Genomic DNA, 15,867 nt, shown 5'->3' with positions numbered 1-15,867 from the left:
CTGCAGAGTTTTATGTTTGACAACAAACTGGAAATGTACACCATAATACATAGCTACTGTATGGTCATGGTCACTAGTAATTTCACACTGATGTTTATGCACGGAGATGACTAAACACTGCTTAAAATGTACAAGAACATGTAGTACAACACATCATATAACCTAGCTAACACTCACTGTGTAGCTATTATACACCGTGCCGGGGGTATTGACAAGGGACGCTGGCACAAATGGATAAAAACTTTATAAAAAAATTAAAAATACACTATGTTTACCCTTATAATCAATAAATTGTTAATTAATTATGAAGAATGCTTTTGTACTGCAGCCACAAGTGCTCTGTGAATGAACTCATACTGTTCCTGCAGAGGAAAAACAAAGTATAAAATATAAATACATTCCAAGAAAAAAACTTGCAAGCTCTTACAAGGTCACACAGAATCTTACAAGTAAAGATTTCCTTACAAATTTGCAAGATTCTTGCAAGAATTTGGTGCAAGACTAGTAAGATTTTTGCATGTTATTCAATATGTTGTCTGGTTATGTGTATATGCTGAGAACTAAATGCATGGCAACATTTGTTTTAATATCCAGAGAATGTAGTTTTTCAATTCACAAATGCTTCAAAGAGCAAGAATATGTTGTCATGAATAATAAGGTGTGAGTGATAATAAAACTATGAACAATAACTACTATATATAACAAGTATAAAAAAAAATTGGAATTTTCAACTAGAGTAGGGACCATAGCACATCGACAAAAAGTACTGAAACAAGCTGGAGTAGTACATGCCATCATACAGTACGATAGTACTGTATAATAGGGAATTACAAAGGAGTAGGCATGGCCCACAAAATAGCATCACCCAAAAGCCAGCCTCAATTTTCCCTGACAACGATGAGGCAGTATTGACTAGGCAAAACTAAGCCCAAACAAGCCATCAGATCAACCCAAAATGCTTTCAACAAGTTGCTATGGAATTTTTTTTTTTTAATTAACGGAATTTTCTACTGACTGACTGAATAACTGACTGATTGATTCCTTCAGACAAGTGTAACTTGACAATGGCTTAGGCTACGGGCTTGATTTTTTCACTGCTCAATGTTGCTTCGGTCCGAGAGGTATACATGCAATGCAGTACTTCTACCCAGTGTGAATATATTGTATACTATCAACACATACCATATTCTCCACTAATCCTGGCCTCTGGGAGTGCATTATTTGAACAGTTTGGAACACATCCACTATCTGTTCTTGTTTAAACTGATTGATACAGATCAGCAAAGCACAGAATGTTCCAGAACGTCCAACTCCATTACTATATAACATAAAATATATTGTACATATCAAGACACACGGTAGTGTGTCGTGCGGCCCAAGAAGCTGGCGTGCCACAATGTGAGTATATTTACAGGAAGAAAGAAAACGCGATTTTCACACCTTTGTAGCTCCATGATTCCTTATCCGATTGGAACTAGTTTCACTACAGAAATCTCCCTAGCCGTTTCTGAGATATGAGTGGCCAAAGTATCGTTTTAATTTCTTCGGGTTTTTTTTTTCTTTGCTGTAGGAAGCTACAAGGGCTTTGATTTCTTTTTGCACACTTTGCAAAAATTGCTATAAAACACAAACTTGTAACTCCATTGTATCGATATTTAACACAAGTAAAGAGCGTATAAAGGTACATTGGCGTACCAAGTTTGCTATGAATCTGGCAAATATCCAAGGAGTTATGAGCATTTATTCACGTAAAAAAAATGAAACTTTTGTCACGGCTACAGGGTAAACTGAGTAGAGGAATAACTTGAAAATTCTTGTGTACATAGGCTGATCATCGTAGGAGTGCCTTTTGGTGGTTAGAACAGCAAAAGACTTACAGCTACAAAGTTATAAAGCAAAAACTGAGCAAGTGTAAAATCGCGGAATCGAGATACTATAATAGAGCAGTCACTGGGGGGGGCAAAAAAACGTGCATAAAAAATGTCAGAAAAAAATCAACTCATCATGACCAGAGTTCACTCCATACCTAACGCCTGCATCCTTAACCACTGAACCACTGCTATCTTGGCTGATCACTTCACTTAATTTCTACCTTATAAATGAAAATTCTAGCTTAATAAGTAAAACTGATCTACCAATAGAAAATCTAGATTGTTCTAGAACATTCTGTGTGTTCTATTAGATGATTTCAGCGAAAGCAATAACATGCGCTCTATTAGAGCATTAGCACCATACTATTGTTGTTGCAACACTTTGAGACTCAATCTAGTAGCTATTTCATCAAATCAGAGCCATTTTCGTATCGATCAGTGGTATATTTGTAGTATTAATTTAGTTTTGCCCCCAGGCGGTCTGCGAGCAGACTAATGTGACTGACTCGTGCCAATCATCATCATCATAATCATCATAATAAGTGCTATATGCTAGCAAAACTTGTGATACAACAGCCTGGAAATCATATCCCAGTAAAAGGTACAGGATTTGGTTTTTGAAATACAAAAAGTGAAATCCACTTAAAAACAGCCAAGCTGTAAAAACATAGTGTGGCCCTTAAAAGCCTGGGTGAAAAGTTGTGAAATCAAAGGTAGCAGCCAAGAAATGGTTGCAATGATGTTAATGCTAATAAATTTTAACAATGCACACAGCCATTATTAAATGTTTTTAGCATTAACATCATTGCAGCCATTTCTTGGCCGCCACCTTTGATTTCACAACTTTTTTCGCCCAGGCTTTTAAAGGTCGCACTCTTTTTTTACAGCTTGGCTGTTTTTGTGTGGATTTTACTATGACATCACTCAATGTTACCTGCAGTGGACAGTAATTGGTCCATTGCCGTTTTCATGCTAAACATATTCCAACACTTTGATTAAATCAATTATTGGGGTATGACTATTGGGACAAGATTCTTGTGGCCATTCCACATACTGTAATTGAGTAATAGTCCTCGTAGTATCCTGTAGGATAGAGTTTGTTACAAATGATGTGGTAAAACTAGCATTTCCTTGCCTGGTGTACATTAGTGACTTTAAAAGTACACTTTACTATGTCTTTGTCCCAAACATCTTCTGAAATTGTTTCAATTAAAAATCTGCCAAACTCAACACTCTTATTCTCAACTGGCCAATACTTAAATGAAGCTTCCTAATAGAACAGTCAATATACATATATATGTCAGCGTAAGGTAAGATAATTACAGCTTCATTCTCTTTATCTGTCCCAACATTACAATAGCATAAGATTTCTTCTCCCACACCATTGTCCAGAAATCTGTAGCAGTTGACTGCATGGGTCCTGGTCCAACTAAAAATGCTTTACTTTTGTAGTAGCCCTTTTAAAAATACAAACTTTCCTGTGACATGAGCATGTAATCTTTAATACTTACATCGACAAAGCAAAAGTTTATGTAATCCGAGCTTCCATCATATTGAGGCACAATCACTCTGGCAGGTTCAGCTATATGTATGTCCAAATATATGACTACAAAATTGTCACACACTTACGTGGCAAAAATTGTTTACAACGATTTTTACTCTTGTTTTTAGATGACACCACTGCGACATATGTAAAATCACTCTCTTTAGAACTGTTCCTATCAAGCTTCTAAGGTTGTTTACACCTTTAACAAAATGATATGGAATATATTTCTACACACCTCAAACTGCATTTGAAATCCAGTTTTGCCCTTTTTGGGGTTTAGAGTAGACAATTCATCAATCTTATTTTGCACATTGTTGATTGGAGCAACAATAGAGGTATCCCCACAATTAATGTATTCCAACAGAGCCATATGAATGAACATGTATTGTGGCTAGAAAGTGACAATGAAGTAATCTGTTATAGGTCAACTAGGTGGTCATTACACTTACCAGTGTCTGCACCATAAAGTTTCTGCAGAACCTCATCTGACATACAAAACTATGAATGTCAGTCACTCCCTCTTGTTTTATACGTTGTATCTCATTGTTAATAGCTATAAATGTTCCAGTACGACCTACACCAGCACTGTGAAGTGAATATAAATTTTAGAACAAACTCACAAACACAGTACAGAATTCCTTCACCTGCAGTGTACCAGCATTGGTTTAGAACTTTTTCTGATGTAGTGTTTATCAACTCTTTTTTGAAATTCTAAGAGAGTAGTACCATATTTTGGTACTCCATGATCAGACCATGCTGTAAAATGAAATTGATGAACAACACGAGTCTCTCTCTTGAGGCTCGATACCTATTATGAATTATCAATAGCTACTTATTTGTGGCAAGATAAACTTACATTTGTGATAGAAGTTGACGAACACAATAGCTCCTTAACTGTTCCTCTTTCTGAAGTGTCACTTTGATATTATCGAAAACACTGGAGCTATCATTGGGCCAGTATTGCTGACATTTGATCTACAAGCCAATATAAGTACCACACAAGTGCAGTGCTCGAAATAGTGTCAAAATGTTCCACTGTCAAAATGTCTGGACAAAGTCACCAATGACCTGTCACTATTGTGGTTGTCCAGTCACATTCAAAATTTACTTTAGCACGTGAAGGCGAAGCATGCTCATTCTAGGGGGGTCTGGGGAGATGCTCCCCCAGGAAATGTTTTAGAATTACAGCTGAGATCACATCTGGAAGTATTTCGAAAGGGTAAGTTTAATCTGTGAAACACTTACAAACATTGATGTATGATTAATTTATTATTGACAGGAAACAAGAATTGATCAGTTTGTGCTATTGTATTTGTATCTTACATGTAATATCACAATAAAATTAATGTTACAATTATTCATAGTATTATTACATTGATAATTACAGTGAGTGATACAGTCATAGCTTTCCGTCAGCAATGTAAAGCTCACAAATAACTCCCATCTTAGTTAAGGTTTTTTTTAGTGATTGTGTAAACAATATCCATTTTTCTTTTATTCTTCAACCTCGCAGCCTCGCTAAGATTGGCTTGAGCCATTGCCCTTGCAATTGGTGCATATTCCATCAAACTACTGGCTGCCTCCTTGGCCTCTATAATGCCATTGCTCGCTTGTGCATATATCCTCGCATAATTATATATCAGGTCAAAGCGTGAATATTGATTGTGCCTTCAATAAAGGCTGGCCTATACTGTCGCTTCGAGCAGAGCTTACCATTAGACTTCACATTTAGCCTGCATGCGGGTCACGTGCTCCCGATCACCGGACGTTGTTTCAAACCGCAACCATCGTGATTGATTTATATATTGTATCGTCTGAAGACTTTTATCATTTCAGACACAAACTTCTCCACCGTTTTCTTCACTACCACACGGTTCTTAGTGCCTCCGCAGCCATTGTTAGCAGTATCTTCACTGAATCTCTTGTCTGGACAATTTGTCCAGATAAATAGAAACTTATTCAGACATTCCGTGTATTGTCCGGATAATGTCCGGTTGTCGAACGTTATTTCGAGCACTGCACAAGTGTGACATATTGCTAAGGTAATGGTGCATGTAATTCCTACCAAAATATACCATCCCTAAATCTGAAGTCAGTCAAGAGGTGCTATTTCTAAAGAAATTCCTTATAGCTTTAGATACTCTGTGGATTCAGGAATGTCAGTGAGGTACCTTACTGTATGTATAAACAGTGTTATGTACCAAATAGTTCAAAAGTTTATTCAGAGCATTATGCAATGGCAATGCTTTGAGTAGTTTAAGACTGATTTTTACAAAAAAGCACAAAAATGGCTGAAGTGTTATGTGCACACCTTAGCATCTTCCACCAGTCTGGTCACCATAACAACTGTGGCTATATTTTGCTCTCATATTAACCTCCAAAAGTCAGCAACTGTGTTCTTGAGTGGACCTTGTGCAGCAATATACACCCTGGAGTCTCCATGTCCCTAAATGATGATAACAAGTAACTGAACTGGTATAAACTACTATTTACTCACATTAACAAATGATGCATTAATATAGTCACTACCAGTTAGCTGGTCTTGTTGACTTAACACCACCTGAGAATGATCATCTATCATTAAACTAGTAATAAGTGTACATTTACCAGCAGATAGACTCACAGGGTAAAATATTCTTATATCGATTCTTAGGTTTGTTACAAATCATCTTTCCAGCATGTTGAGTAAAAGGGGCATCAACAACTATTGATTCAAATTCTTCAGAAATTACAGCATTTCCTTCATCTTTCATTAAGATGACATATTCAGCAAAATCTTCTACTTGAATTGTGCTAAATTCAGAAGTATCTACAACAATACAATAAACACTTAGAGACAAAACTTTCTGTCTTCTAACCAACAGGCAATCGAGGGTTGTGTACTGTGAGTTGAATATTCTCAGAGGCCACATTTCCATCACTTGACACAGTCACAGTATATTTTCCCTGATCATTGATCTCAGTGTTGATAATGAACAGAGATCCATCTGGGAGTACTGGATGGTTAACTAGTCTCTCATCTTTCAACCATGTAACCTCCGGTATGTGAAGATCAGGAATTTCAATGAATAGCGTAGTTGGCTGGCCAACTGATGTGTCCATCTTATCAGACTCTATACAAATTGCTAAAAAGACAGACGCATTAAAATCCAACATGAGTTATCCACTTGTAAGATTATGCTTACTAAACGATGCATCTCTGATTGGTGTTTCTCTAGTAAATCCTGTGATGGCTGTAAACCTTTCTTAGCATTTTTCTCACTCATTGGTATACCATTAGTGGTACTTGTCATGCTCCGGTCTTGTGGCTTAGACCTTCTTTTGTAATACCTTAATGGTGGTAAACTTGTACACAAAATGTTAATGATAAGAAATGACTTACAGCAACATCAAGATGACAATTATGATGATGATTATAATGATGATAAGTGATACTACCACACCAACAACTGGTACTACTACACTACCACCACCACCACTGCTGTCGTCACTGGTCCCAGCTGGCTGTGGTTGGTTGGCTGTGATAAGGTATAATAACAAAATGTCAATAGTTAAGAATGAACCTAGTATATTGTCGTGGGCTTTTATTTAATTCCCAGCTAGCATTTTGACCCGGCCTGTAAAATTTATTTGAGACTAGGTCTTTAGGTCCTAGTGAAGTTTGGAATTAAATCAAATTCGAGTTGTAAATTATTGTAATGGTTAGCATGGGGGAACCTGTTGACTTTATAAACGAGTGTAGTCAAGGCTAAAAACGATTGAAAAAATACAGATTTATGATACACACAGTATCTGCAAGCATACAAACTCACATGGACTACTCATGTGATTACTTGTAGCACCTTCACCTTAGTATTTACAAAGCTGAAAAAAAAACAGCAGCAAGAGAAAGAATTAGCAGTAGACTCCATTAATTGCCCAGGCCTATATATGAGACCAGACGTTTATTTCCAAATGTACTGGAAAACCTCTCCCAGCTTATAGACGAGACATGCGTTTATTTGAACATGGCTTTTATGCAAAGAAATGCAGTACCTTTGTCTTAAATTTATATTACTCATACTTTTGTTTATGTTTATTTCTTTATGAAATACAACAAGTGAGATTTAACAAAATTCATATACCTGAAACAGTCAGAGTGATACTGTTGGACTCCATACTCCTACCCCACTCATTAGTCACAGTACAATAATATGCTCCTTCATCAGATTTAACAAGATTAGGAATTGTTAACACTGTTCCATTAACACCGGTAACTTTATCAGGAAGATCATTTTTATTCTTGACTTTCCACAGATATACAAAGTTCTTCCTCATTATACCATCAGCTAGCACAGTCAACTGAGCAGTTTCTGTTTAATTTTTTAGGAAGTTATTTGATGTGGCATTGATAAATAACAAATCTACAGCACCAGAGATTGAAATAATTATAGAACCAAACAACACTACATGCAATATTAAATATTAATATCAATGTAGTTAAAATACCAGATAACAATATCAGTTGAAGTACATCAATAATGCCTAGAACCTTATACGTAACCAGATTTTACAAAACTGTTCCAAATCATACAGGAAAAATCAAACTAACACCACCATTGGATAGCTACACTATAGTTTTGACCCTCAGCATTATTCAAATACTCGAAGCTGGCTTTAAGAGAAATCTTTTCTGGGTGATGTGGCAAGCTCGAATGGTGGTTTCTGGCCTTGTGACGGACCTGGCTTGGCAAGAATCAGTGGTGTACTGTTGGATGGTTGGCCACACGGTTTTTCTGTTGATTTTGCTGCATATCAGCAACTAAGAAGCCAACACTGCCCTATAATCTCATGTCTGGATTTCAATCATGGTGTACCTCTATTTTGATGTTTATCTCTTGCTCATCCTGCCACCCCTCACCCTCCGCCTCTTTGTGAGCACTTGTGATACTACTTTACTTGCCCAACTGCTCAGATTTTCTGGGAAACTCTACAAGCAGCTACAAGTACTGGAAGTGGTCTGAAGGTAATAGATTGATGCTTCTCTTATGTAAATTTCATAACCGTGCTTGTTATCATTGGCAAGTTATACTGACTTGAATTCTTAAAACCATTAATTTTATCTTGAAATGTCTAATGCACAATTTGGATTGTTTTTCCAAAATCCAGTCACATATGGAATACAACGGTGAAAAGTTAACATGTATTAGTTAAAATGAGTCGACAAGATTTCTACGCTATTTAGAGACCCGAGGATGATGTGGGTGCATGAGGATACCTACAAATTTAACTACCAAGGCCACAGGCCGAGGTAAAATTAATTACCCACATGGTCTGAGGGGCTCTAAATAGCATAGAAACCAATGTCAACCCATTCCAAGTGATATAGAAAATTTCCTAAGTTAAGAAAGAGTGAGGCAAACTGTACATTACTGTGCTAACATTGGGCTTAAGTCAAGTTGATTGTGTCAGTGCTACTGCACTGGCGTGACATTCATAACTGTTGTGTGACTATATAGTGCCCAAGATAGTGCCAAAAGTAATTATTATGCTGGGCTAGGAAGACGCTGTCGTGTCTAGAAAGTAAGCTATTAAGAAGCGAATTGTGAGTGCTAGCACCAAGATTTATCCTTCAAGTTTATTGTGTCAGCGCCACACTGTGCCAGACATTGGGTTTAATACCTAGCTGAATGCTAATGATGCTTGTCTTGTCCAGAAAGTAAGCTAACAGTAAAGGACATCTTGTTTTTAGCTTTGCCGATTTTCATTTGATGAATGTAGTAAACAACCACCAGTGAGACCACAGGTTACTGACTAAGTTTAGTAACCCCGCCACTGGATTTAGTAACCTCAGGCATCAAAGGAAATATTACATAAAATTTTTAAGTACATGTACAATGTATGTATGTTACTGTAGCAAAGAATAATTCTCTTACCATCTACAGTCAATGTAGCTCTATTAGATTCCACACTAATTCCCTCCTTGTTAGCCATACAATAATACATTCCCTCATCTGCGGTACGAATAGTCAATGTTTTTCTATTCCGGCCTTTTGATTTGGAGGGAAGACTACCATCATCACGATGCCATGAATATGTCACACCATCAACAGATGCTGAACAAGTTAATGTGACATTTTGTAATGCTATAACAGTAGTACCTGATGGGTGAGTGGTGATTTCTAAATGTCAAAAATAGAATTACATAATTGTACAGTTCTGCTAAAACTACAATGGTGATCAATTGCAAGTACATACACAAGTATCTTTCAATTATCCATACATAGGCAAGCAAAAGTTTTCTTTTTTTAACTAGAAGACATTCTTTTTATTTCATTTCTTATCTTATTTATTAAGACTTAAGGTACCCCCTTCTCCATTTCTCACAATGTTACTCATTCACTTGAAACCATCATCTAAATAACTTTTGGCGTAACAAGTTATCCAAATTTGACTATATACAAATAACTTCCACAATAAGTATAGCACAAATAAATCTGAGGAGAATGGGGCTAAAATCCCTCCACTTAAGACTTAAGATATTCTAGTAAAACAGTCATATGCTATCTAAACACAACTACAGTGGGACCTGTGTTACGGTCACCTGGATTAAGCGGTCACCTCTGCATAACAGCCATGGTCACGAGGTCCCAAATATTTTCCCATACAAATGTATGCATTGTGGTCTGCATTAAGCGGTCACCTGTCTAACGCGTATAACGGCCAACCAAGAATTTGCCTATGAATCAGTGAATACATAACTTTCTCCTTCGTATAGCAGTCGCTACCTTTTATGGTGGCTTGTTAAGCCAATTTCCTGGTACCACGGCACCGTTTCAATTGAAGGCGCAATTATCACACTTCCTGCCTTTGCAAACACTTGGAAGATTTAGCTATGTTTATATAGCCATAATTATGAAGGACAATTTGTGCCTTCTAGCTATCCAATTTACAAGCATACTAGCTCACCAATTCATCCTAATTCATACAAATTGGGCTCAGAATAGTTGCATAGGACTAGATTAACATATGAATAGATACTGCATGGATGCAGATACATAGGTTGCACACATATATAAATGTCATAGCATTCAGGGCCGAGGGGCTAGTTGTGGCCACTGTAAATGATTGGAAATGACTTTTGGCTACTTGTAAATTAATGGTGGTTGGGATAGTTGTAAAACTATCCCAACGTACGTAGATATTTAATTCCCTTGAATACGTATACATGTATTACCCATCTCATTTTTATTTGATAATTTAGTTTGGCAAATTCCTACTCTCTTACATGCTCTCACATAATAAACTCACCATACACATTCACGGTAGTACTATTAGACACAACTGATCCAGCGTCATTGCTGACTCTACACCTGTACATGTACTCTCCAATAGTCAGTGTTGTATCAGTAGTGTATGATGTTGTGTTATCATTACTAACAGTAGTCCAACTTCTACCAGAACTTCTTCTCTCCCAGGAATATACTAGTGTTCCTAGACCACTAGCTCTACACATGAGAGTGATGCTTCTTCCCATTGGTACATCACCACCTGTTGGGTGATCTGTGATCTCTGGAGGACCTGTAAAGTACAACAGTCAACTACATATATGAGTTACCCAAATCCATTGGGGCAAGCCACTATTTGGATAATTAAGTTTGTATCTATAAAATTGTGTATAAAATCACCTACTTATTCTACTTTTTAAATATTGTTTATACCTTCAAATACTTTTAATAGAACAATCATTTCAAGATTTAAATGCTCATGTGACTTTTTCATTACAGGTTGATATGCTTGTATCTGAACTGGGGAATTGTTTGTAACTGAACCCTCCATGAGGTGACTTGTTATAGCTGAACTCTCCACAAGGTGATTTGGTTGTAGCTGAATTCTCTGTCAGGTCTAGATTGTAGCTACACTCTCTACACTGATCTCTCTGTATGGAAATTTCCACAGGGTAATGGTGATTTTGTTTGTAGCTGTTCTCTCTACAGGGTGACATTTTTGTAGCTTAGCTCTCTATTGGGTACTTGTTTTAGCTGACCTCTCTACTGGGTGACTTGTTGCATAGCTGAACTCTCTACACAGTGATTTGTCACCTAGCTGAACACTCTAATAGAGTAACTTATGAACGACGCTGAACGCTTTAATAGTGTAATGAATGCTTTAATAACCTTTTACAATAAAATAAATTTGTTTGAAAGGTTTCAGTAAACTGCAATGGCAACATATATCTTGAAATGTTTGCTATCATTGATTTGTGCCTCAAAACTTTCATGAACAGGTATTGTAGAAGGCAGGGGCGGTGGAGCGAGCCAAAGAGTGAGGGGGCCAGGCCAGCTGTAAATTGACGACCAAAAAAAAAAGGTCACAGCCTGATAGCTACTCTCCACCAATTATATCTCCTTATGTATAACTACACATACGTACTAAGTAGCTTGCTACACTGCTTCTCTGAATACTGGGACTACTCTATTAGAGTATCCAGATCCTGACTGTTCTATTAGAGTATCTCGATCTTTTCTTGCAAACAGTCTCCCATAAAAGTGGGGGAGGGGGGGTGGCATGGCCTCCCTAGCTCCCCCATCTCCACCACCTATGGTAGGAGGAACTTGTTTTACAAAGGTTTACATTTCATAATTCTAGGTTTCCCTTCATTCCATTGTGCAATTAAATCAACTGATAACATGGATTATACCATATGCGGTATTATCACCTGTCGTGTGGCTAAGTACAGCTAGTGTGCAACAGACAAGTGTGCATTTTACAGGAACCAAGAAAATGCTGTATTCATGCATTTATAGCTCAATAGTTCCTGAATGGAAATTAACTGATTTTGCTATGGATACTCCTTCGAGGTAGGGCATCTCCCCTTCCTAATTTTAGTTGAGTCAAATCTCCCAGCTATCATTGGGTATATATATGCACCTTCAAAATTCATCTTATTTCAGTTCTTTGCAAATACATATTATAGCCATGCAGTCTTTGACAATTCCTGTAGTAAAGGAAATTAAAAGGAAGTATCAAGGCCAATGGCTTTAAAACTTGCAATTACAAAAAAGTGACATCTGCACAAAAACAGCCAAGCTGTGAAAAAAGGTGCGGCCTTTAAAAGCCTGAATGAAAAAAGTTGTGAAATCAAGGATGGCAGCCACCAAATGGCTGCAATGCTAATAAATTTTAATAATTGCATTAGCATTACAATCATTTCAGTCATTTGTTGGCACCTTTTTTTCATTCAGGCTTTTAAGGCCACACCTTTTTTCACCACTTAGCTGTTTTTGTGTGGATCATTATATCATGCACAACACAAATACGTACATATCACGTACGTTAATTCAGCTATTTGTGTATATATTTGAGTATACACATGAAAGAGGCTCTAGGATCCACAACTAACCTAATACTTCAATTTCTGTGGCCCCTTCATTGTTTCCTGTGCACCGATACATTCCTTTTAATGATTCTCCAAATGACGAAAACATCAAATCTTTAACTTGACTCTCATTAGCATTCTTAGTACATATTGGAACACCACTACCACAGGATGATGATATTTTAGTTCCGAACCAAGATGGTCTCCTATTCCCAGTACATCTTCTACATCTGACAGTAAAGGAAGAATTAACAGGTTTATACAGTGTTGTAGTAACTAGTTGATCATCCACTGATAACTCAATATTATGTCCACTAGAACATTGTTGTGCATTAGTAATATCAGAAATGATCACCACTATAAAGGAATTTTGCCAAATACATAACAATCAGATCTTACAACATACACTACCATGCTAGAATGACTAGATGGAAACAACACATTTTTGTAAACAGTGTGCTAGGTACCGCTCAAATACAACATCGCCTTGCAAGAGTGTAAAACTCGCTAATTAAAGGGTGTGGTACCCATTTCGCTCATGAGTATTCATGTCAAACAAAACAGGATGAATATTCACAAGCAAAATGAGTGCCACACCCTTTAATTAGCATTTTTAATTGGTCACACTCTCATGAGACAACGTTACATTTGAGTGGTACGTACCATATACTTTACACAACTGTCATACTAAAAGTAGGGAGCTACTGACATGGCCTGTTTTTGCCTAGCTACCAGCCTGTACAGGTAGGTAGCCATAAGTATGCCTGTGCATTTTTGTAATAAATGGCTTCAATACATGTGAACAACAATCAGGATCAAATTATATTAGTACACTAAAATCACTGTCCATTTGATGAGATTATTACACCCCTCAGTAACTGTTTTTCAGTTCAGAAGCTTAAAAGGATTGAAGGCAATGCATATCTATATCAAAGGGAATATCTGAAAACTGATATTTTAACTTTAAATTAGCACAAATACTGGGAGACTAGCCATGCAATAAGATACTACACAGGACTAGGAATTGCAATTTTGTACTATCACTATGTATGTACAAAGGTACAGTGGAACTCATTTTGTCATGAATTATACATAGTATGAAACAGAAAGTATTCACAGGGTTTTCAGTGAATTGGCAATGAAATTGAAAAATGTCCCATAAAGTACCCATGGTACCTCCATCAAGAGTAAATAGTATTTTTATTATGTACTCTTGCCACTATGGATTTAATTTGAAGAAATCAATATTTTTCACAGTTAGCATATTCATTTGAAATTTATTTTCATTGGTATATCATTGAAGTGCCATAGGTAGGGTCCGCAATCCGAAAAATCAACTTTTACAAATCGATCCCCCTACCATTGTGGGTTGTTCATTGTAGTATCCCATTGCTAGATCCACCATGAAACCGGAGGCACGATTGTTGTCTTCACAGAAATATCAATTTTAGTATTTCATGAGATGCAAAATTATTTTTTAAATTTTGTGCTCCACACAAAGAACAGGATAGAACTTGCTGCTTAGCTAGATATTATCTAGAGTTAATGTAGTTAAAAAGTACGCACAGTAATAAGCAAATGGTTCACTGGGTTCCCGGCACAAGGTTGCTTTCTCTCAAAAAGCAGAAAACAAAACACAAATTTTCGAATTCAAACTGCCCTACCAGCCAAGACAAGAAAAGCCAATTCTTCCTCATAGTGATGTGATAAGGTTGGATGCATAGTCTGTCTATGCTGTTAGTCTGGAAAGGATCTGAGACTTCTCACCATCTGGGTGAAGAACGTCAAAATTTTTGTGCGTCATTTCAAGGGATTCTCTCAATGGTACCAAAGTGCTTTCCAGTACTTCTGATGCCACACTGGTCACTTAATTTTGTTTAGAATGATGATTAATGATGGATCAAAACGTTTGGTAGTAGTAGTAGTTGGTGTTTCTGTGATTTCATATGATGCAGTATACCAGCAGCTCCACCAAGCTCGAATCAAAAATGAAAGATTTTGCGCTGTTTTCGGTTTGTTTTTGGATGCATTGCAGCGTAATGGTGATGTAAGGTGATCTAGTGAAGATTTGAAACTGCTGTGGAGCGTGAGAGGTGAAATCAAATTTGGTCGATTTTGCTGCCTCCCTTGATGCATAGCTTAGAGCGAGGCGTGGAAGCCATGCATGAAATAATGATTGACAACCGCTGCTACCAAACGTTCAGGGACATCTTTTGCCATAGTTTTAGTTTATAATTGATGATTGTTGTGGCTGCAGAAGCGCTGGAAATGGCTAGAAAACGCGACACAATTCTTTGATGCTGCAGAAACTTTTGACGCTCGTCACCCAGATGGTGAGAAGTCTCAGATCTTTTCCAAACTAACAGCATAGACAGACTATGCACCCAACCGTATCGAAACACTATGAGGAAGAGTTGGCTTCTCTTGCCCTGGGTGGTAGGGCAGTTTGAATTCGAAACTTCGTATCTCTTTGTCTGTTTTTTTCAAAGAAAGCAACCCTGTGCCGGGCACCCAGTGAACCATTTGCTTATTTTTGTGCGTACTTTTCAACTACAACAACTCTGGATACGATTTGGCTAAGTAGCAAGTTTCATCCGGTCCTTTGTGTGGAGCACGAAATTTAAAAAATAAATTTTGCATCTTGCGAAATACTGAAAACGATATTTCTGTGAAGACAACAATCGTGCCTCCGGTTTCATGGTGGATCAAGCAATGGGATACTACAATGAACATCCCACAATGGTAGGGGGATTGATTTGTAGAAGTTGATTTTTCGGATTGCGGATCCTACCATAGGTACTTCATGGGTGGAGATGGACTATGAACTAATTTCAATAATTATTCAATAAGTACCGTCATGGTGAATTTGGCAAAATTAGTTGTTAGAAAGTCCTTAATTGGCTATACTGGACATTGCCTTTTTGAAGCCACACAAATGCTGTTGTTTTTACCGAGGTTTTTACCTTTGATACAGGCAAAAAGGAAGCTACAGGAATCTAAACTACTGCTTCGAAGATTGACCTAACTTTCTACTATACAGAGACCAAAGTATAATATTGTACCTTGTTTCATTCACGCGCCATAGTCCCTCA

At 37.2% G+C, this 15,867-nt stretch overlaps 3 protein-coding genes across 4 annotated transcripts in view; all 3 read right to left on the bottom strand.

The window, feature by feature from the left end:
* LOC136267040 (receptor-type tyrosine-protein phosphatase S-like) overlaps positions 1-5,859 on the bottom strand; it is a 31,203-nt gene extending 25,344 nt beyond the window's left edge. Inside the window, exon 1 of one of the 2 annotated variants that reach the window (XM_066062103.1) lies at positions 5,729-5,859. In XM_066062103.1, the coding sequence (XP_065918175.1) occupies positions 5,729-5,758 (30 nt within the window). In that variant the 5' untranslated portion in view covers positions 5,759-5,859. The remainder of the gene's footprint in view (positions 1-5,728) is intronic. The other variant, XM_066062102.1, reaches the window with a different exon arrangement.
* Positions 1,184-5,313, bottom strand: LOC136266480 (receptor-type tyrosine-protein phosphatase S-like). The gene is made up of 10 exons (XM_066061495.1): positions 5,290-5,313; positions 4,274-4,392; positions 3,867-4,002; positions 3,653-3,808; positions 3,501-3,600; positions 3,383-3,453; positions 3,195-3,328; positions 3,007-3,141; positions 2,806-2,954; positions 1,184-1,318 (listed from the first exon to the last, which is right to left on the bottom strand). Exons 1-8 carry the CDS (start codon positions 5,311-5,313, stop codon positions 3,081-3,083), a joined length of 801 nt encoding a protein of 266 aa, XP_065917567.1. The 3' UTR covers positions 1,184-1,318; positions 2,806-2,954; positions 3,007-3,080.
* Positions 5,860-6,270: 411 nt separating the features above from the next.
* LOC136267666 (tyrosine-protein kinase-like otk) lies at positions 6,271-9,411 on the bottom strand. Its single transcript, XM_066062814.1, has 5 exons — positions 9,333-9,411; positions 7,542-7,820; positions 6,800-6,935; positions 6,608-6,747; positions 6,271-6,542 (listed from the first exon to the last, which is right to left on the bottom strand). Exons 2-5 carry the CDS (start codon positions 7,732-7,734, stop codon positions 6,271-6,273), a joined length of 741 nt encoding a protein of 246 aa, XP_065918886.1. The 5' UTR covers positions 7,735-7,820; positions 9,333-9,411.
* Between the last annotated feature and the right edge of the window lie 6,456 nt (positions 9,412-15,867).

This window comes from Dysidea avara, chromosome 9 (assembly GCF_963678975.1).
Source record: "Dysidea avara chromosome 9, odDysAvar1.4, whole genome shotgun sequence".
Taxonomy (NCBI): Eukaryota; Metazoa; Porifera; class Demospongiae; order Dictyoceratida; family Dysideidae; genus Dysidea; species Dysidea avara.
Note: the sequence above shows the minus strand (reverse complement) of the source record. Positions and strands in the feature narration are given on the sequence as shown.